At 30.4% G+C, this 25260-nt stretch overlaps 1 protein-coding gene across 1 annotated transcript in view; it reads left to right on the top strand.

The window, feature by feature from the left end:
* LOC143203131 (uncharacterized) overlaps window positions 1-8787 on the top strand; it is a 183566-nt gene extending 174779 nt beyond the window's left edge. Inside the window, exons 2-3 of the mRNA XM_076415275.1 lie at window positions 3950-4333; window positions 7020-8787. Coding sequence (XP_076271390.1) covers window positions 3977-4333; window positions 7020-8090 — 1428 coding nt within the window. The 5' untranslated portion in view covers window positions 3950-3976 and the 3' untranslated portion in view covers window positions 8091-8787. The remainder of the gene's footprint in view (window positions 1-3949; window positions 4334-7019) is intronic.
* The last annotated feature ends 16473 nt before the right edge of the window (window positions 8788-25260 follow it).

The raw sequence follows: 25260 nt of genomic DNA, 5'->3' as shown, positions 1-25260 counted from the left end.
TATTGCTCTGTAAATCAAACTATAGCATGAAGAAAGCTACAGGGCTCAACATCTCTATCAGCGAATATCGCATTATTTTGAGTGAACCTCAGATCGGTCAAGGAATTTTTAGCATCGTATTGAACGCCATGTTGAATTTTAAATCATTCTCAGTTAATTGATTCCTCTACCATTATCAAGAGCAGTGCAGAACTGAAGAAATTAATTTAATACATCATTTTGCACCCAAAATATCTAACGGAACCATCCGAAGTTGACTAAGAAGTTTAACCATGTTTAATTATTTTTATGTTCTTATCTTTAAGCATGTTCACCATCCAAAACTGCTTAATGAGCATGCACAAATGAGCCAATATTATTTAAACCACGCCACTATAATAACAATTATAGAATGCATGGTCATATTTACACTAATTCCGTTACGCGCTAATATATTCCAAATTCAAATAAACGTTTTAAATCATGCCGTTAGAAAGAAAATCAGACTCATATATTAAGTTAATGAAACCGTTAATACTGGCAACTATAAAACAATAATATGCAATTTATATCCGACATTTTCCAATTGTGTATAGCAAAAACATAAAATATCGATCATTTGTTAGGTTTCTTAAAAGCCGTTCATAATTAATTAGTATACCCAATCGATATTTCAAGCTATTCAACGTTGAAAGTTAATGATAACCGTTCGAGAAGGTAAATACTTAACGGCATCAAGTAATAAATGTGTCGGGAATTCGTCCAATAAGGAATAATAATTAGTATCATTACCTGGAGGTAGAATACCGTTAATAATATAGGACTCGATCCACAATTTGATGAAAAACATCTTTATTAGACCACCGTGAGAATTAACACAACAGAAATGCGGTGTACGACAAATTATCCATATTTTTCCCAACCTTCTTAACACCTAATGACCAACTCGGTCGCAAAGACAAGAAATATAATAAGAACAGGCAAAAAATATTTGGTTAATGATGTGACTTCATTAACAAGTCGGTTTATGAATAAACAACCTTCGTACCCACGCCGGTACCACCGGCGAATTTCGACTCGACGCTCAAAAAACTAGACGCTCTTCAAAATTCCATTAGCGCTATCCATTGAAATTTCCTTGAGATGTATTCGTATGGGTTTTTAGCTCGTTATATTTGTCGCCGCTATTAGCCGACATTCGATTCAAGGAATTTCCATATAAAAAACCAACGTCGAGATTTTATCTAAGACAAATTAATAAAACCGCTTCAGTCTGTAAAACAGGACTTATTGATATCAAATGCTCTTTTTTTTGTTGTTGTACTCACGATAATTTAGTTATTAATATACTTCTGTTTTGACTTTCCCACATATCGAAGCCGGTAGATTTATTGGTAATATAGAAAGTTAATGAAGATTAAGAGTAAAAAAGGGACATACACAAATATACAGGGTATTAAATTAATTTTCTTGGATTTTTTATATATCATGTCCAGCTACATTTTAACGCAACATTTTTTCATTTGTCTTTGGCAGCATTCGAAATTGGTACCGCAAATACTCATGATTCATACTCAACTAAAAACTAGAACGATATAATGCCAGGTGTTTGCAGGTATTTTGATCAACAATCTCTACTGGAAGCAAATGCTAAATAAGCTAAGTGATAAACTCCATGGTTTTTATATGTATTAGCATTATTCATAAAGTATTATTGAGATATACCGTATATACAGATACTACTGAGAAAACGCTAAAAATCACATTTTCGACATTCATAACTATTTATGTTTGATATAAAGAGCTGCCGCCGAAGTTATAGTGCATAGCAGTAGCACTAGTTTAATTAGCAGTAATTAGTATTTGGCTATCACTTTTATTTCTATTATTTATTGAAAAATATATATTCTTTCTTTCAGCTTTTGCTAATAAAACAACAAAGCTCCTTGATTTCATATTATTTATAATATATTTTAAGACTGTTTTGAAATTTTGTCACGGATGTTCATCAAATAATACATGTATTTCTTTGCAACTATTCCTTCGGATTGTCATAATACTCTTTAGGTCCTCCACTAGGATTTTTCTTTATGAAAAATTAGTTTATCCGCTATTTATGGCTTGGTTAACATCTTTGGTAGAGCGCTAGAAACTAAACAATATTTTTGCGCAGCCTTTCTTGATATTAGTCCTCAACAAATTAAAGAATAACGTTCACACACACTCTTTTTTCTTTCCATTATCAAAATCTTATATTGAAAAAAGATACTACGAAGTAAAATATCTTATTCGAATGAATGAATGTCAAATGAACTAAATTAAGTCAGTAATACTACCAGACAGCATACTGGTTCCACTTCCCTATCAATATTCAAACAACCAATATTTCTTCTACTACTATAGCGACTAGATGAGACCGGAATAATCCTTTCAATACATGATAGTCACGTCTCTACCTCTGAAGGGCTTCAACTACACCTGACTCTGACCAAAGTATGTCTCAGGTAGTAGTTTTTTAAAGCCGATATAGATAAGTTGTTTCAAGTAAAATTCAATCTCACAAGAAAAACCTGTCCACCTTTAAACTTTGGAATACAGAGTTTTCACAATCACATGACGCCAAATACTTAGGTATGCATCTTGACCAACACAAACATATATGGACCAAAAGGAAACAACAGGACTGCAAGCTACGGAAGATTGATTCATCGGACAAAACTCGCAGTGTCAGACACCAGCAAAATAGTCACCTGCAAATCTATAATGCAGCCTGTATGAATGTATAGCATACAGATATGAGGCATGACCAGTCATAGAGAGGTTTCAAAGTAAAACGATAATAATTATGTTCAGTATTACACCGTACTTAAACAATGAATATGTGTACCTAGGTACGAATCTGCGAATAGTGAAGGAAGAAACTGAGTCGTACTACAAGAGTCATAGAACTATCAAACTAGACTAGACCAACACATTAAACATTTAGCTGCTGAACTTCAAAGAATGTGCAGTCTAAGACAGTCTCGCCCCTGGCTAAATAGTACACCAGATATAGCATAAAGATTTCCAGACAGAAAATGAAGATATACAACTCAGCTATAACATATTTTCCTATGAAAATATGACAAAATATTGAATTATCGTTTCGAGCAAACGTATTGCTAAGTAGTAGGATATATATATAAAAAATGGAGCTAGTTAGTTAGTAGGTATTATAAGCATTTAGTGTTTAAGTTATTTTTCTTGAGACATTCACATCATATGAGGCCATTACTAGCTTCGTATAGACATACCATGTCTTTTTATTTACGTTGTCCCATAGCCACTATTTGAAGACTTAGACTTCGGACAAATTACCTTGCAATAGAATGACGCCGTGTGTCATAGCCGAGAAAATATCTACCCTTTCTTGAATCTTCATTGAATTCGTTAACAATATTTTGGACATGTTCTTTAGTGAAAATATAGTCCTATATTGACACAGTGATACCGTTTTCTAATTTATAACTTAAAGATATTTAAATATTTAAAAATACTAGTGCTAGTTAAATAACTACTGAAATATTAACTCACATCGCCGTAACTTGATTGGGCTTAAACTTCCCTGGTCTTATTCGTGCTTGCGCTTGGAAAGTTTTTGTTTTTCTATTGTTTGCAATGACCGCATTAGAATTTCTTCAGTCATTTGTAATCTTTTATGAAACTATCATGGCTTTTTCATAATATAATTGATAGTGTTTCGCATCTTACTATGTCTATCATAGATTATAATAGTCCAGATTTTTAAAAAATTCTTTCCATAATTATTTTTAAAGAAACTTTCTAACCCCATCAGCTGTACATGTGTTATATATTTCATAATATAATTATAATCGTGGTGATAATATACAATACTTACTTTCTTTATTCAGTTAAAGAACGATTGGAACGATGATCCAAAAATACACACTCATAATTAATTTTGTTTCAGGTCCGGCACCAAACGGCCGGTCCACCGATGTCCACGGCGGACGCGGCCTTCAGCCCCTTGCCCCCAGCTTGGCTACCTCGTTGTCGATCTTTTCCACTCTCTTCGCCCCCCAACATAATGCGTGAAAAAGACTCGTCGCCTCGTAAGATGCTGGTCGCCCAGAGCGGCCATTCTTCGCCGAAACAGGCGGCAGTGTATCCGCTATCGGTCAGAGTTCCCGTCCACGAGGAAGCCCCCTTCGACCTGAGCCGGAATACCAGCAGATCTTCGCCGGGGCCTCACATGAGTCCGGCGGGACGACCTCAAGAGCACCAAAGCGACGAACAACCACTGGACCTGAGAGTTGAACACAAGAAACTTAGTTTAATTATCATGAGGCGACAGGTAGGATATCTACGTTTCCTTTTATATTGGCCTATAAGTTAATTTTAAAGGAAAAATCGTGTTACTTGGTATTAAATCGTATTTGTAGCCAACTTCGCGTTGAAGCCCTCCTTACAGGCTTCAGCTTACGCTATGTATCATTTCGTCGAAGTGCGAACAAGAAAAGTATTTCAATACCTAGGAAATTTCTGAACGTATACCGAATAAATCGCATTTGGGGAAAGTTTTACGTATGTACTGAAACTTGAAGAAATAGGCGATTGTAGATCATCTAATGCTGTTTGAAGCTTATAGCAAATATGCTCCATCGTTTACAAAATGTGAATACTGGTTTCTACGTTTTTTAAGTGGTGATTTTGACACCCAATACAAAGATCGTTGTGAACATCCGAAAAGATTTGAAGAAGAGGATTTGGAGGCATTACTCGATGAAACCATCAATGGGGAACGATTTGTAATGCAATTGATGCGTTTGGGCCAAGCACTGCACGAAAAATGACCGGAATATGAGTAAATACACAACCATGCTATTCTTGAGCATGAAAATGCTCGATCCCATATGGAAAAGCCGATGAAAACACGCTTAAAAATCTTAACATTTGATTATTACTGGTTCCAATATATGATTCTGGACCTGTTTGAGCAGAGCTTTCACTGCCTATGAAGATGTAAAAAAGTGGACGATTTGTGAATAACCTCAAAACATCCTTCTCTCTAGATAAAATCCGTAAATAGCCCGAAAGATGGCGCGGAAAGAAGAAGTGGCTAAGTGGATTTTACCGATTTTTCGTAAAACTTCGAGTTTAAGAAAAATCCTTCAAATCTAATTTATAGGCCGTATAATTTAATTTGTCTGATTTTTTAAAAGTATTTGCCAACATATTCAATATTGCATTTAAATAAATCAATCTCATTTAAATAATCAGCCACTCAATTTTCGATCTGTTTTTGAAATTGTAGTTCTGATTTCATCATCTTTAAATCGATGGTATCTACAAATCCGTGTTCAGTTATTAGTTTATTTAACAGGCACACATATTACAACTAGTTATTATCTACATAGTACCTATTTAGTAATTTTTCCCTCACATAGTTGTTTAACTCTAAATTTAAAATTTCACATCCAAAATCAATTAGCGTTTTATAGATTCACTCGCACTAGTGCACCTGACATCAATTTGCCATAAAATATAGTTTTTTTCTCTTCTACCTCCGGATTCACCATTCTTGAATGCTTGTAGTATTTCGACATTTTTATGTTCTTTCAGAACTCTTATTATGCAAGTATTTGTGGATTTCCTCAATTCTAATATATCATGGCCAGTTAACAAAGCTGCGAAGAACTTTGATATTAATTTGATATTTCTTTATACACTCTCATAGTTGCACAACGAAAATTCAAACAGGCTTCAGGATATTTTTTGTGCTGTGCAGTAATTACTTGGATTGTCCTCTGCAGTAATTACTTGGATCTTCTTTTTTGATTCAGTGTCATGTTTCCAACTAAATTCTATTTTAAACTCGGAAAATTAATAAATAAATTCGGGTCGATATGGTGAATTAAAATCTTAGTACCTTTCCAGATACCTAGTGTGCTGTATTAAATTTTCGTTTCATCAATACTTTTCAATCAATAATATAAGTCATTTTAATTCCATTTTCATGTTGTCGCTTTTGATTCATTTGTGAGACATCATTACTTTCTCATTTGACCAAGCGTTTATATATATCTTGATATACTATTATATCTTGATAACGAAGACACAATATCCAGCGCCTTCTTCGAGATTCGATCCATACATCAGATATAACTCACATGACACAATTTCTTTCCAGAATCGTGCTATCTGGTTTTATTTTAATATTTTTCATGCAATAAACAAGACTAGTAATACCGTGGTAGCAACGAATGTTCAAAAATGGGTCATATATATAAGAACAGCAATTTATAGTTTACAAAACTGTGTAACACAAAATCATCCCTCATACCGGTTTTGAATTGTTTTTTCTTTTCTGTTGTGCTGTGTTCAATGTATCGTCGAAAGCCTGAATAAGTCTATTTAACTGAGATGCTGCAGCAATATACCCAAGAAACTTATCACAAATTTCGCTACTGTTTATTACTCAAATAACAATAAGCAATGTAATCAATAAAACTTGCACGATTTTGCTTGAAACAACCACCTAAAATATTTACTGGAACAATTTTATTTGAACAAAGGTAAATATAAAAATATACTTTATTGTTGTTGTATATTTCTGGAGTATATTCATCATATTCCTAAATTGGCAGCAACATTACAAAGCAGCATTTAGGGGAAGTAAAATGTTATTTAAACGCCCCTTAGCTTCATTTCATCGGACGGCCAACAGCTCATAAGCCATTTAAATGGGTTTTTAACGTTTTAGCAGGACTATCCATTTCCACATATTAAATTATTTGGCATTTTTCTTGTGGTTGGCGCGTTTAGTGATATTGCAATTTAGAGCATTGACAAAAAGGTCCACAAGTGTTTCGAACCATACATTCTAAAGCATACATACGACGATATTATGAAACAAAGAGCAGTGATAAATATCTGTTAATATGAACAATTTAGTTCAAGTGCAACCACCTGTTCTCAAACATAATCGATAGCGTTAAAATAAAAATAAATGAAAACTAATGTTTTATTTTTTATTCTAGATTGAGGATGAGAACCGCAATATCATATCACCGACACCGAGCACGTCGAGCGAAAAAGAAGAAGTCATAGTGGAAGAGCGATCATCCCCACCGACCCCAAACAACATCCCCAAACCACCATTCTCCCCCCAGCTGCCAGCCTATCCAGGCATGCTGTTCCCCCCACAACCCATCCACCCGATGATGCTGGACGCTATATACCGAGTGCAAGGCGGTGACAAAGTACCTAGACTTCCATTACCTTACCCGCCGTCACCGGGTTACCCTCAGAGATACCCGTTCTTGAATCCCAACATGCTTAGTCCACCTGTGAATAACGTTCCGTTCGATATGTTGAGGAACACGCCGTCCACTCCCACCACTCCCAAGGTCTTCGATCCGGCGAGTGGGAAGGCCAAGGACAGGTACGCTTGTAAATTCTGCGGCAAAGTGTTCCCCCGTAGTGCAAACCTAACCCGTCATCTGAGAACACACACTGGAGAACAACCCTATAAATGTCGATATTGTGAGCGGAGCTTTAGTATATCGAGTAATCTGCAGAGACACGTGAGGAATATCCACAACAAGGAGAAACCCTTCAAGTGTCCCTTGTGCGAGCGATGTTTCGGTCAACAGACCAACCTGGACAGACACCTGAAGAAACACGAAGCGGACGGACCCACTATATTGGACGAGAGGAACCTCCAACGAAGAAATTTGGGTCGAAATCTCAGCGAGGAGTCTTATTTCGAGGAGATCCGATCGTTTATGGGGAAGGTCACGGACGGGCGATTGTTACAGCACCTAAAACCCGGCGCCAACTTACCGAATTTCCCCCTCTCGTTGCCAACGAAGTTGTTCGACGCGAACAAGGCGCCGGAAATGGAGAAACCCACCACCCCCAGTGAGGAAATGAAACGGGACTCCTCCTACTTCTCCGATAAAGATAACTACTCATCGAGATCCTCGACAAGTTCGGAGACATCGCACAAGGACGACGACATCACCATGAAATGCGAGGACGCGACCGAGAAGAAGCAGAAGGAAGAAGATAGTAATAATAACAGCACAAATACTAGTGGTAATACATGATAAACTGTGATAACAGATAGAACTTTATGAATTGTTGATGAGCGGATAACCAAGAGCTTTTAAAATGTTGTTCCTGTTCCGAATTACGGTAACTTATTTATTTGTTTTTGTGTTTGTGGATTATTTTAACGACAAAAGGTACAAATTAGGTACTCTTGGTTATTTCTTCTTCGTATTCTTTCTAATTTCCGCGACCGTAGCTGAACATGCTTAAATTTCGTTAAATTACGTCGAGATTGATTCGACGCCAATTAAGCTTAATACGTTACCGTGTCTTTGCCAAATCGAGAACCGGGTAATTTTTGTGACATTTTACCGACCTTGACAGCGCCGGCAACTAATACCGTCTTTTAAGGTAAATGTTACACCTACTACCTCTGACATGACTGCAGAATGGTCGATGTTATGTAAGATACCGTACCACATGCAATAAAATGTTAATTGTTATTAATGGACATGCTTTTAACTATGAATGAGAGTCTAACACTGAGGTTTTTTGCGAGTAGAGATTGACATTCAAAAATTCGGCAATATCTCGCCATGAGGAGTGAATTTTTATGGTTACATTTGATATATATTTAACAGAATCTTTCTTTAACAAAGTTTTTTAGAGCAACAGAACTTTTAATTTAAATTCTTTTCAAATAAATGGAGCAATACATAATACAATGAGTTTTGCAGGATTCTGTGAAGTCTGGTAAACTTTACTCCCTGCAAATTCAACATTTTTGATTTTCATATTACTGTCTGTCAAAAATAAACCCCAAAGTATCGTATTTCTGACTCATAAAGCATGTAAATCAAAAAAATGTTATTTCAATAAAACTATTCGTTAATGAAAATTAAATATCTTAATTTAAGCAACCTTTTGAGAATGTTTTCAGCTAAACTTTGAGATAGACATCTATTTTAAATAAAAATTTAAGAACAAGAATAGTTTTTAATATATACTAAAAAGCAAATACACCCAAAAAATGGTTTACGTATTTGATGAACTTTGATTTTGAAAATAAGTGCTTAGTAAGCAAAAATATTAAAATTAGATGGCTTTCACTATCTACCGAATGATAGTTAATCTTATTGAAAGTTATATCACTGAATGGAAGCAATTTGTAGGATTACAATTATTCGAAAATATGCTAAATAATAGTCAATATAATTATTAGATTTTTGTGATAATATTTCCAATTACTGAATAAATGTTAACGTGTACATTCATTACCCCAAGTAATTTTAGTGTTAATTGATATTTTAATTAATATGATTTTATATGTTTTATTATCAGCATAAACTAAATTATCAATTCTTTCTTTCTACAATTTCATCACTGCTTAATTTATAATTCAAGATTTTAAACCTGTCGAGAATTCTGGAATACATATTTTATTATGACGAGCTGTAGGTGCATTGTTATAATTCTATTTCATCAATGAAAAAAATGTTCACAGCCTTGCAGCCAAATATAGGCAAACTTCTTAGAGTTTTGGGTTGTTCAAGATTTTCTCAGAAAAATATTGTTTCATCATTTATAATTAAGAATAACATTTTTCAATCATATTTTTTTCATATTTTTATGATTTTTTTTTAATTGAATTGGAAGTTATATATTTTCGTAGATAACATTAGCTGTGCATTCTCTATTATTTATATATTTTCATGACCAAATCTTAACTATTCGTTATAGTAAAAACGTGTTCAATGGAGTCAAAAACTATTTAACCACGATATAATGTGAGGAGATATAACTCTGATTGATAAATAAGCTAAATTTATAGAGAATCTACAGGGGATTTTTTATAGGAAAGTTTTAGCTGAACAAAAAGTTAAATCTGAATTAACAAGGAATCATATTTATAAGTCTTAACTACTGGTTATAGTGAAAATAATTTCAAAGATTCAATTAAATCCAGGTTAGCCATAACAGAACGTGAGAAGTAATGATACTGATTCAAACATAAGTTGAATATACAGGGAACAAAATTTTGTCTTAACTGTTGATTTTAATTTAAAAAAAAAATGTTCACAGCTTCAATTAAATCAAAGTTTATCATGACAGAATGTGGGAAGGAATGATTCTCATTCAAACATAAGCTGAATTTACAGGGAATCATCTTCTGTTATGGAACTTAGTCTCAACGGTTAACTTTCATGATAAATCTATGCTCATAGCTTCAATTAAATTAAGATTTTACCATGAGAAAATGTGTTGTAAAATAAATCTATCGGTTACAATGAAAAAAATATTCACATTTTCCGTAACAACAAGGTTTTACCACGAGAGAACGATTCTGATTGAAATATAAGCCGAATTTAGAGGAAATCGGATTTTTGAATGTCACTCTGTAGAATTATTCGATGAAAGTATCCCAGCCTGGCTGAGTCTGTTGCACCATCGATTTTATTGAGGCTGACCGTAACGATATAATAAAAATAAACTAGATTTAGTAAATGTCATTGCGTTTCAGGTGCTTTCTAAAGCCACCGCCCCATCGAACTTTGTTCGAAATCGTCGAAAGACGTGACACGTTCGTTTTGATGAACGACCGGGGTACAGGGCGTCAATTCCCACAAGATCCGAGCGATAAACTGAAAATTAAGCATGTTCCCGGTCGGCAAACGACCAATTAAGACGCGAATATCCTTTAGCGCTACGACCAAAGCACTGGTTGAAGAATCTGTTCTCTCTTACACGAAATGCAACGTCGATCCATACCATCTCCTTCCCGCTAATGTTCTCGGCGTTATCTATGACAAGATTCTGGTTGCCATTCATTGAGAAATTTTACTGGGTGCTCGCAGCCAGGTGAGCATTTTAAAAGGTTAAGCCGCGGTATTAATGAATGAATGGAAGGAATATGGCGCAATAGCGGCCGATGTGAATTAAAATAGTAAACTTGATATTTTGAGGCGATTTTTATTTAATGGAATTGTTTCGATATAATAAGCCGCAATTTTGCAATTTCCTTCGATTTTATTTATCTAATTGACGCTGTTTATGCGAGACTAATTTATTGAGCAATACGGGAATAAAGCTGCAAAAATCACACAAATTGAAAAGTGCAATCGCCTAGTCCATGATTATGTAGTCGCGGTTAATTTGAAATAACTACCTGTGTTTCTATAATCGATACGTGCAGGTCTATACATATTTTCTCAGATATTTTTACAAAATAATTAAATATTTTAAACAGGTGAAACAAGATATATATCATACTAGAAAACGATTACATTTATTTCTGTATTCTAATAAGTATTTCTGCAGTCAACATATACCAATTCAAAAATATTCCTAATTAAACCTATTTTCATGTTTTCTTTTTAATTTCTTTTTATTTCCACATAAAGTAAAAGAACTTTTATGCAATACACATGATGTTAGCATACTAAACATATATTTTTTACAGTGTATGTGTTATACTCCTGGAAAGAAATTTTATATCATGCAGCAATAGGAGCAGTGTGTTTTGAAAAGTACTGTTATCATAGAGAAACATTATCTAGCAACTATTATGATAAATATGTGAAACAATTGGTAAATAAAAGACAAAATGTACTCATCTGTATTTAAAATTTGTAACAAGAAGAATTCTATATACTAAAATCTTGTTTTAATGAAGAACTATATTTATAGCTCATACCATAATAAACATATGCATATATTCATTAGACATTAAATAGAAAACAAAACTGTAAGAAAGATGTGAGGTTTTTCAAACTTTAAACGCTATTAAAACTGCTCAATGATAATTTATATTAACATAATAATTTATGTTATTTCTATAATTGATTGGTATAACTTAATAGAAGATTAATAATAATAAAATTAAGACAAAGATTGAAATTTCAAATATATACTTTTACGTTATTATCTTATAATTCTTATATAATAGATATTTTTTCATGTATTATATTCTTTCTATTTTAAATAAATGTGAAATGATTGAAACCATCTAGCTTCAATCGATATGTTTCTGATACAGAAACGATTAAATAATTTTGATTTTATCTATTATGATCGAATGTTACATATTGTAACCACTTTATATTGCATGATATTATATATATTGCACTAGTGGAGATATAGTAACAGTTCATTCATAATATACAGAGTGCAATATCTTACGAAAAATTAAAGTATTTATATTTTCCTTGCAAGAATCTTGTTAAAACTGCTTAATAATAATTTATATTAACATGATAATTTATGTTATTTCTATAATTGTTTGATACAACTTAATGGAAGTTTAATAATTAAATTAAAACAAAGATTGAAATTTCAAATATATACTTTTACGTTATTATCTTATAATTATTATATAATAAATATTTCTTCCTGTATTATATTCTTTCTATTTTAAATAGATATGCATAAACTCAGATATTCGATGCAATATACTTTTTAAATAAAACTTGAAGAACGCGAACGTTTTTTAATGCTTACTATGTCCAAGAATGATATAAAAACTATAAATATATATATATATATATATCATCTAATTCTGAAATATATGAATTGACTTCGGATATAGCATCCACTAGATACATTGACAAGAATTGTAAACTAACAAAAATAAGTAATAAACTTATTGCATATTGAGAATAAAGTGATTCCAAATTAAACACCAACTAATTACATCCGATAATACAAGAAACCTTTTCTTTAACGACTAATTGAAATATATTAAATGTTCACATTCACCTCTAATGACTTCATATTCTGCAGCAATTATCTTTAATATTATTAAATATTCTTAATGTGGCCAGTTAAAACGTTAAATGACGTACAAAACTCAGGATGTAAAGTGTTATTTTGCCTGTGATCGGATAATTACATCAACTTATACTGTTTAAAAACAAAATGTCACAATATCCTACTGAACGTTGTATAATAATTTCTTTCTTAAAAATAGTTCTTCGATTAATGAAAATAGTGCATGTATATTTGGACATAAGCCATTGTTTTTAACACTTCCAAATTCTTTTGCAACCATCTAGCTTCAATCGATATGTTTCTGATACAGAAACGATTAAATAATTTAGATTTTATCTATTATGACCGGATGTTACATATTGTAACCACTTTATATTGCATGATATTATATATATATTGCATTAGTGGAGATATAGTAACAGTTCATTCATAATATACAGAGTGCAATATCTTACGAAAAATTAAAGTATTTATATTTTCCTTGCAAGAATCTTGTAATGAAATCTGATATAATGTTTAACTTAACTAACTAAAATAATGTCTCAAAAATATGAGTTACGTTTATCTTATCTTTCATTGCATTCAATTCTCCGTAGCACAAAACTTGTTAAATAATATGGAGAAAACTATTTCACAACTGGTAAGGGAAAAGGTGTTTAATAATAATATCGTATATAATAATTATTACTAACATAAACATTCAGTTTGCCAAGAGTTATTGGAACTTTATTACTCAATACATTATTGTTCGTAACATATATAAAATTCGTGAAAATACTAGAAATAGCAACTAGAGAAGGATTGATAAAATATAATAGTGTTATATTACTACTAATTTTATTTAAGTCATAATAACACTTCGACATAAAAAATTAACCGCGTATTAACCGCACTATACTCAACAATTCCTATTATAGATTCTTTCCAAAAATAAGCAATATTTTTGACCTAAAATATAAAATAAACCCCATTAAATAGAGGAATTATAGAAAAGAGTTACTTAGCTATGTTATTCTTTAGACAGCACTTATGAAATCAGGTGTAACTCATTTTTCGTCTGTCGTGTTAGCAAGTTTCTAATAAACTTATAATTAGAGAATTAGAATTATAATTAGAGAAGATACTAGCAAAATATCTTCTTATCAGAACTATGGCTCTTGCATCCAAATAATTTTATACTGGTCAGTTTTTATTTTTTCATGCTACTAGTCATTTCGTCTAAAATAATTTAAACACAGTTAACAAATATTTCACCTTCAAAATATTAATTAAATTTGTAGAATATAATCATACACCATGCAGTAAATACAAATTCATACCTGTTTATATAATGACTTATACATTTTGTGTTTTTATTCCATGGCAAATATTCAGACACTGTATTCAATTGTATCGAAAAACCGAATCTATAAAACTTAATAATTGAAATTATTTTTTTTATTCACATAATATATATGCAGACTGTTTCTCCAATATTATTTTAATAAATTTAAATAATACGTAGATCAATGATTCATAAAATTTCTTGAACATATTCTCTAATAAAATTCAACATTTTGTGCTAAAATTAATTACCTTATTATTTTAATAGTTATCGAAATATGTCTACTAAAAGACTTAGATATTAATAAACACGTCTGCTGGCTTCACCCTGTAACGGTAGGACAACGCCCAAACAAAATACCGATATTAAAAACACTTACATGACAGGAAACATATAAAAACATGACTATTAAAAAAGTAAATAAATAGCACAAGCCACCAGAAAAATGAATCACTTTTAAATAGATATTGCGTGTTCGAACGTTACGTTGGGCAAGCGTGTGCCAAAACTATTACTTAGTGAGATTCAGTGTTATTTGAAGTGTTACAGTTTTGCAACAACTATGCAATTAATGCTACATTGTGTAGGTTACAAATTACGTTACCTTCGCCAGGTATCAGCCTACTTAGTTGATTTCAACGTTCGGTTTTTTATATCAGCGCCGCAGCTCGATTACGTTTCCTGCTGTATCAGGTCGATTCGTTATTGCTCGTCGCCATAAAACATCAAAAGAAGCTATTGAACCTGAAACAAATCTGTTAATTAAGTCATAAGAGGGCGTTAAATAGCATCATCAACTCGCGTATTAACCATAAAATTATTGTTTCCACGCTCTGTCTAAACCAGCCTGCTAGATAATGAATAATGCAACGATGTGTTCAGTAATTTGAAGGTAAATTTACGTTATTGTGTTTACTAAACAAATGACTGGTAAACAAAAGCTATTTTGGATTAGAAATATTATTAGAGATATATTAATCACGTTGCTTCTTTATTGTTCTATATTAATATAATGCACTTATATTTTGCATTTTATATTTTGCCCGTTTCAAAAGATACATAAATATTTGCAAAACAAAACTTATTTCTAATTTGATTAAATATTTTACAATAAAAACTTTATGAACAAGTTTACGTTTTTCTAAAAATTAATTAGTTTTCTGGATCTATTATTCAATTCTCGATAACATAATACCATAAAGAAGAAATATATCAATATTGTGAATCCACAGATGATTCGAACATTGTTAATGTCTCTTTTCTTTCCTTAAACCATACCCATAATTACCGATTATTTTCTTATTATTATCTTTTTCTATAATTATCTTATTCTATTTATTATAAATAATGCTTTTAGAAACTATTTCTCATATTTTAAATGGTAATACCAGGCACTTCAATACGATAATTGAGATATAACTATAATGAAAGAACTATTCGGCCCTATTAAGTCCACCACTAAAAAAGGAATATTTCTCTCCATAAAATTTATGCTATTGTATATATTAAACTAATAAAATAAAGTTAACAAAGCCTATTTTGGATTAGAAATAAATTAATCATGCTACTTCTTAATTTTTATTTTTACATTATTATTATCTACCTCCTTTATCTATCTTGTTTCTTACTTATGATAAATAAATTTACTGCTGAACTGAACATCATTTTGATTTAAAACATTTAAAATATGATTTCGAAATCTATTAACTTTTTGGAATGATTAACTATCTTGCGTCTGTATAATATAAAAGTGAAGAAATATAAGAAACATTTATCAATTCAATTAAAACACAACAGATGAACTGACAGATAAACGTATTCATAAATTCAATTAAAACACTGTTAAAATAATTTTTTCTTTGCTAGAATGATATTTAAAGACATACTTTGTATTATTTTCTTAATTTATAGAAGAAGAAATTTCCTAAATATTATTTTTTCTTATAAATCACAAATTACACCTCCTCTGCATTTTCCAATTTAACAGAAACAAATAATCATGACAATATCAATCACAATTTCATCACTGCTCAATTTATAATTCAAGATTTTAAACCTGTCGAGAATTCTGGAATACATATTTTATTATGACGAGCTGTAGGTGCATTATTATAATTCTATTTGTTTCATCTGCCTTATTATCTGACTGATTAAATACATTGCTCAAAAAATGATTCTTTATCAATGAAAAAAATGTTCATAGCTTCAATATAGCCAAACTTCTTAGAGCTTTGGGTTGTTCAAGATTTTCTCAGAAAAAATATTGTTTCATAATTTTTAATTAAGAATAACATATCTTGAATCATATTTTCTTCATATATTTATGAATTTTTTTTAATTGAATTGGAAGTTATATATTTTCGTAGATAACATTAGCTGTGCATTCTCTATTATTTATATATATTCATGACCAAGTCTTAATATTTGTTATAGTGAAAACGTGTTCATAGCTTGAATTGAATCAAAGACTATTTAACCACGACATAATGTGAGGAGATATAACTCTGATTGATAAATAAGCTATATTTATAGGGAATCTACAGGGGATTTTTTACAGGAAAGTTTTAGCTGAACAAAAAGTTAAATCTGAATTAACAAGGAATCATATTAAAACAAAATAATTCAATTAAAACACTGTTAAAATATTTTTTCTTTGCTAGAATGATATTTAATCACATACTTTATTATTTATTATATATTTATCACATATTTTATTGTATTATTTTCTTAATTTGTAGATAAGAAAATTCGGAAATATTATTTTTTCTTATAAATCACAAATTACACATCTTCTGCATTTTCCAATTTAACAGAAACAAATAATCATGATAATATCAAGCAATGCATTATAATTTTTGAGCTATAATAGAAAACCGAAAAATTATTCTTAAATGTTTTGGCCATTTGTATGAATGATCTTCTGTTGTCTATAAAATGAATGAAATAGTGAACAATATACTTTAACTTATTCCATATCACATTAGTTCAACTTATTTATAATTGTAGAATTATTAAACATTTAAAATATTTAAAATATTAAATATAAATATAAATAAGAGTACAGAATAAAAGACAATTATTTCCTTCTATATAATAGGCTGTTCTAAAACTAACAGCTATCAAATTACTGCAAAATAATGAAGAAAAGGAAAATAATATTTCCCTCTATTACATCTAATAAATCAATAATATAAAGTGATAGTAAACTAAACGTGTATCATGTTAGAAAAATGATTTATATTTGTTTAACGACAAACTCTGATGAACAAAATTTGTCGAAAATGTTTTTGCCCTTTTAATACAGAATATAACTTTATCAAAACTTCTTTTTTTTGCGCATCTGAATTTCCATTAGTTTGTATGAGTTGTATTAACTTGATCCACTTCATTTAAAAGTTCTCTCTATTTTGGTTCAAAATTAAAATTGTTTTTTAGGAAACAAATAACTTAATTCTTGTTAAATAAATATTATTTTTTAAAATAAACTTTGTCGAAAATATTTTTTCCTTTCTAACACATAACATAAATTTATCAAAACTTCTTTCTTTTGTACATCTGAAATTACAAATTTTTTTACAAACAAAATCACTTCTTATGATCGTCAACTTTCTCTTTTCTTTACATGTCATCATTTAACACCGAAGAACAAGAATGGAAATAATACAAAAACATTTTATCGGGTTTTAAACCGTAATAAAAGACGGAAAAAGCCTTTTTAAAAGCGTTAACGAATAAAGAAGAATTAGTGGTCCTGCAAAAGGAACAGCGGGCCGATGAAAGTGCTCCAATCAACCGTAAAATAAGTGAAAAGTGATTCTTATAAGTTTAGTAGACAAAACTATCGGAAAAAACCGTCGGTTTTGTTTGTTCAAAGACCCGAGTTGTAAAATAGCGAGGCGATAGACGATTTAGTTAATATTTGCATTCGATCGGTCTAAAAAACGTCGATTTCCGTTTTTCGTATGGCATATTCTGTCTGAAATTTAGAACATGACTTTGTTTCGTTTTGCGATTTCTCCCTCGGCTTTTCTTTTTTCCGTCGGCTTTGGCTAACTCTCTAATTTACACTTTCTATGTTTCCTGTGGTAATCTCAGCTCTTCTTACGACGATCAAATAATAACCAGTTTACCAGCCTTTTTAACTTTGGCGCATCTCCGTTTTCATCCGAATAGAACACTTGTCAGTTCAGTTTCTTTTTTAAGATGATGAGATCCGTAATTCCCACAGTGTTATACATAAAAACGCCAGCATGACATTCTCGTTATTATAATTTAAAGTATAACGATTCGAATTAGAGTTATTTATTGATACGGACTGCTCTCTTTGGGATTATCAAGTTTTTCTATTGTTTCGGCTATCACCGGTCTTATTAAAAGAACATTAATAACATTATAAAACAGTTAAATAACGATTACTTATTATACAACCATTATATAACTGAAATTTATCCCAATTATTCTGCTAATTTATATTCTAATTTACAATCATTATTGTTCTCTTTTTTTTTTCTTGCTTAATATTTGTTTTTGTGTTAGTTGTTTTACTGTAATGCCTAATATATATAGACACGTTTATGTAATACAAATATATTTTGTTCCCAGCTTCGTAATAGACCAAATTTCATTCTCACTAAACTTTCCTTCCCACATAAATTTTACTCTACATATATTTTATATTTTCATTGAAAATGCCTCTTGTATTCTTGCTAATCTCTGTATTTCACAAACCTTGCTATTTTTTAACTTTCCTTTCTTATAATGTAGAATTTTTTTCTATTTTACTTCTTCTATTCTAACTAATTATCTATTTTGTAACAGTAATTCTAAAAGTACTTTCAAAAACTATTTCTTTCCCTTATTACTTTTTATTTTGATATTGATAATTTTAAATTAGTTTCTTAACTATTTCAGATATCAACTTAATTCGTCCTATGTCTTTCCTTAATCTCTATATTTATCTATAACTCCTGCTGTCTGTTTCATAAACTTTATTAAAAAAAAACGCAAAGCTTCAAAAGCTTTTTCTTCCTATTACTGCCTTTCTCTTTACTTTGCTCCCATTCTGTTAAAATTAACTTCCTCACATTTCTTATATTTTCTTTTTTATATTTTAACTATTTTCACTTTTCTGTTTGTTTCGATTTCATAAATTATATGTAGAAATTGTAAAAATCGTATTTTCACTGCTTCTTCTTTTAAAAATTCTTTCTTCCTATTATTGCATTTTTTTAATTTCACTTTTTCTAATTAAATATGCACTCTTTCCTTTCTTACACTTTACCTTTCCTTATATTTTAGCTTTGTTACTACTATCCAGATAATCCTTTCCGCTTTATCACTTCCACAATTCTTCATTTTATCACTACACTTCTCATATGCTTAGCTTTGTTACTATTCCTTATATAATCAGCAAACTATCTTCTTCTCATCTTCGTGTTTTATTTCTTTAACTATATAGAGAATATGTACACAGTATTTCTACTGTTTCTTCTTCCTATTTATATCTATTTGTCTTTTTATATATAAATTTCCTGATAATACTTTTTTGATTTTCCTTCTACATATGCTCAGCTTTGTTACTATATTCTTATTTATCTATTTTGTTTGTAGTATCTAATTTGCAAACTTGAACAAACTCTTCTTTGATCTTCTTTATTTTTTTCTTTATATTTTCTACTTTATTTTTCTTATTTCAGTAACATCTAGCTCCTGTGTTTCTTTTCCCTTTATTTCTAATGGTATTTTCCCTAATACTTCACTTTCCTTATTCACTTTTCTATTTCACATTTCACTTTTTATCTTTTTAACTATTACTTATACACTGCAATAATTTTTCTTGTGAAATTTTAATTTCTCATTCTATGTAGTATTTTTAGCTTTTTCCTCCTTTTTAATTTCCTTCCCAACTCTTAATATCTTTAAGAATTAGTTATCTGATACATTTATTTGTATTACACTAATTTTAATTATTGTATATTTCTATTCTGTTTATACTTCTATTCAAAATTTTATAGATATTCAGTCTTCCTAACTACTTTTGATTCAACTGCTTTGCTTCTGCTATTTCTCTTATTCTATGAGCATAATTAAGACTTTATTTATAATAGGCCTAATTATCCTGCTTATTTTATTTTTGCTTTATGTTTCTTTCCTTTTACTCTTTTATTTATAGCTTTTTTTCTGCTGTCCGTAAAATTTCTTCTTGTATTTTATCTTAGCTATAGAATATTTCTTCCTAATGTTTCTTTTTCCAATTTCTATTGTTATAGTTTTCTTTCTTTTTTCTATTCAATCTTCCAATTTTCATATTTTTTCTGCCTTTACCTTATTTTCTACACTCTCATTTATATTAGTTTTATATTAGTTTTCACCTTTTTTATTTTATAATGATTATTATTCTTTCCTTCTTACCAAACTGCTCTGTTAATCTGCTCTTATTCCTCCTTTAGTAACTACTGTTTTAATGAAACCCAAAATTACTTATCTTTATATGAAGTCATGTTCTGTCTCATCCAACTAAATGAATGCTGCGTGAATCTTTACAATGTATTTGTTTTAATTGTAAATTAATTTGATATTATTTAAAAGTAAAAACGGTAGGGATGCCGGCATCTTTCTGTTCATCATTAGAAAGCTACCGACGACAAATTTATGGTGTACCCGATCGATAGATATGCGATACAAATTATCCATGCGTACCATTCCCGACCACACTCTCATCAAATCACTTAAGGACATCAATTAGATTCTGATTAAGCGTTCCACATGTTTAAGCCCGTCTAAAGGCAGCACTCTTAATTAACTAAATCGATCAGGGCGACGCTGTTTGTTAGACCAAAAAAGGTATCGGCAAAGGACTTCCTCGAGTCGATCGGTTGGGTAATACATTCTTTTTTTATGAAGAATTTTCGAATTTTTACCCACGGGGCCTACGGTATTTTTAAGACCATTTCATTGATGTCCGCTTCTCGTTTAGAATTTCAATGATATCGAACTAAAACATACAAATTAGCACGTTAATTTACAATGAATCGGACGGATTTTTCTATTCTGCTCTTTTCTGTTCTATTTATCTATGTTCTAACAGTAAATAATAATAGTACTTCCTAAAACTCTTTCTTTCCCTTATTACTTTATCTTTTGATATTGATAATTTTAAATAAGTTTCTTAACTATTTCATATAGGAACTTCATTCGTCCTATGTGTTTCCTTAATATCTACCTCTATCTTTATCTAAAGCTCCTGCTTTCTGTTTCATAAACTTTATGAAAGAGAAAACGCAAAGCTTCAAAAGCTCTTTCTTCTTATTACTGCCTTTCTCTTTACATGCTTTCATTCTATTAAAATTTACTTCTTCACATTCTTACCTTTTCTTTTTTATATTTTAACTATTTTTACTTTTCTGTCTGCTTCGGTTGCATAAATTATTTCTAGAATTTGTATAAATCGTTTTTCTACTGTTTCTTCTTTTAAATACACTTTCTTGTTATTATTGCGTTTTTCTCTATTTGTACAATCATAAAATATACAGAAAATATGTAAAAAGTTTCTTTTTGCAATATCGCTTCCTTCCTATATATTTTTATTTATCTTCAATCCAGTCTTTTCCATTTCTTATATTTTAACTTTGTTGCTACTTTCTTATATATCTATCGAATTTCTAGTCTATCTAGATAATCTATTCTGCCTTATCACTTCTCCTATTCTTAACTTTTATTTTTCTATGTCCCTCATAACTTACCTAGAGTACATGTAGGTATAATATTTCTACTATTTCTTCTATTAATGGTTCTTTTATCCAATTTTCCTTTTTCTCTGTATATACATTCCTAAACTATTTCGAGAATACATAGAAATAGCATTACCACCGATTCGTCTTTCAAAATATCTCTTTATAGTACTCCTATACTCCTCCTCCGTCTTTTGCTATATTTGCCTTTTGTCTTCTTCTTATATATTTAGCTTATTATTGTTACTATTCCCTATCTAATCAGCAAACTATCTTCTTCACATTTTCCTGTTTTATTTCCTTAACAATATAGGGAATATATAGAAATAGAAATACTACCCTTTCTTCTTTCCGAAGCTCTTTATGCGAATAATTTTCGGATTTTTACCCACAGGACCTAAGAGATTTTATCGACCATTTCTTTGATATCCGCTGCTCGTTCAGAATTTTAACGATATCGAACAGAAACATTCAAATTAGCACGTTAATTTACATTGAATCGGACGAGACATTAAAATAAGAAACGTACGACTTCTATACTTAACGAGATGTTACTATCTGCGAACGTCCCAATCTTAATTTATGAATACACCGCGCTTAACAATTTCGAGAACTTAATAACGTCTTATTTAGGACCTATGAACGTTTCACGTACTAATGAGCGTATTACATCGAAGGAACACCCAACTGGTAGATTAATGGGTGGCTATATATCCAATAATACCTGAAAAGGTATCAAAATGTATTCAGTTAATTGTTGCTCATCATCATTTTCGACTTCACGTCTCTATATCATCAACGTACTGTAATTAGTCAACAATTTATGAATTATATGCTCCAAAAATAAAGCGATTGTTAGAATTTGGGTCATCATATCGACAGTCATTAATCACGACCGAGGAGTTTTACCATAAACAACGTTAACGCGACAAATCACTGAAAGGGCGAAAATAATGGCGAAGAATATCGAACTTTAAAATATCTCTTTGCCGATTAAAGAAGCTCCCAGGCCTAACAGCACTGTACAAAATTGCGAGTAGCCGTCTGGTGAGGTATCTTCCTTGAAAATCTATCATTTCGTACCCATTTATTTGCTAGAAGTTTGTTTAAAGTGACCTTAAGGCATAAATAAAATTCATCTCTCTACACTGTGAACATGACACTATAAACTGCACTCTTTCAATAGTTATATATATATATATATATATATATATATATATATATATATATATATATATATATATATATATATATATATATATATATAGATATTTACCTTATCAGTTTCCTTTACCAATTTTGTTTGATATTTTTTCTATTTTCTCATTTTCCTGATACTATTTTTATTCCCTTCTTGATTGTAGCCTTTCGAATCATATGTAATGTTTTCTTTCTTTCTATTATTTTAAATTGATCTTTAGTTTATCTAATATTTCTCCCTTATGTATTTTATTTAGTATTTTTCTTCCAACTCTCTACTATTCTTATACTCTTCTTGCTCTCCTTGTCTATTGCTCTAATTCCATACTTTCAATTTCTATTATTCATCGTTTTTAATATCTTATTCTTTTCCTATCTTTATCCTCTTAACGTTCTTATTTTCTGCCTCTTCTAGAATTTTGTTCCTCTTTTTACTTATTTATTCTTATTTCATTTTCCTTTCTCATTTTTTCATTACATATTTGATCTACATTTACATATATCCCTTGATTTATTTTTAGACCTTCTGATTTCCATATAGCTTTATTGATACTGCTTGTTGATTATCTTTGGCTTAATATTTTTTTCCTTTTCTACCTTTTTTATGTTCTGTTTTAATATCCTTTTTTTATTTGTATTTTCATATACTTCTTTCTGCCTACTGATTACTGGGTCTCTTCTTCCGTTCTAATATTTCTATTAATGATTTTATTTACTGTCTTAATTATCTATATAATTTTTTTCTTTTTACTCTTATTTCCATTTACGCTCTAGTTATTATATTACCTACTAAAATTGTTTCTCTCTTTTCTTGTTTTTGTTTTCATTTTTATCCTGATATCCTAAACCTTTTCTTTTTTTCTTATTTATTTTTAAAAATCCTACTTTTTCTATTTATTCATACTTTTCTTCGTCTCTTGTTTTCGTTTCCCTACTTAACGCTTATTATTTCTTTAGTTCCTTCTTATTTCCTTACTCTTATTTTTATTTTTCCTTCTATTTTATTTCTCTATGAAACATAACTTTATATTTTGTAGCATTTTTTTTTTCTTCGGTTTTCTATTTTTGCTTTACTTACTCTATGTATGACTATATTTAATATTATTCTATTTATATCCTATTTAAGTATTAACTAAACTTTTCGTTCTCTTTATAATACTATTTCATCCCAGTATCGGAGGCTATTTATTAAAAAACATATTTCAAAGTAATTAAATAGATAATTTTATTTTCTGTAACTTTTCTTGTTTCTCTAATTGTATCTTCGTATTTAAAAATCTATACTTTTAGTATAAATATTCATTTTATGGCTTATTCAGTTTTAACTTCATTCCAACAACAGCATTATTGGCCCTTATTTTTAATAATCTAAACTTAGATATCAGTTTACTACATATTTTTCGGCCATTTTAAAATTATATTTTTTTAATTGTGATTGGGTACGAATGTTTTGAATATATTTAGGTGACACCATCACTAAAATATTGTTTGTTGAGTGCTAATCCATATCAAACAACAACCCATTGTTGGAAGAAAAAGCAGTAAAATATATTTGATGTGAAATTGTGTAGTAACGGTTTTAATTGAGACACCTTGTACGAGCGCAATAGTTGCACTTCTGAGCACATAGATCAGCGACTGCCTCGAGCTAGAACGCAGTTACTCCGCGGTACCACCCACTTCCTGGCCGTCGGTGGACCAGATCGGGTTCTGCGGGCACCCAGCACCGGGTTGCAGCTTGACGTATGACCTCTGGTTGCCGCTCGTCGAGGTACGCCTTTTCTTTAACACAACTGATGATGCTATTAGCCATAGGCTGTAATCAGAATAACAATACTCGCATACCATCACAATCCCGATGGGATACCGTACGAATAGAGATAGAATATTTATCACGTATTTTCTATAAATGTGCTTCAAGATTTACTAATGGACATAATGAACAGTATGTTGCTAAAAGCATAAACAATATGACATGGCTTTAGTTTACGCCCTCGTCAAACATTTGCAATTTTAAAATAACATTTTCCTATTAATTTCCTATAAAAAATATAAATATTAAAAATACCATTTTCAACAATTCTTGCAAAAATATCTTTGATTTGATTTTTGATATTTGATGTTACAAATTCTACAACAATTCTTGCAAAAATATCTTTGATTTGACTTTTGATATTTGATGTTACAAATCAAAGAATGTTCAAA

This window comes from Rhynchophorus ferrugineus, unplaced genomic scaffold (genome assembly GCF_030347505.1).
Source record: "Rhynchophorus ferrugineus isolate W39M unplaced genomic scaffold, kcgeb_rfMv2 rfM1, whole genome shotgun sequence".
Lineage (NCBI taxonomy): Eukaryota > Metazoa > Arthropoda > Insecta > Coleoptera > Curculionidae > Rhynchophorus > Rhynchophorus ferrugineus.
This window is presented reverse-complemented; position numbering and strand designations above follow the sequence as displayed.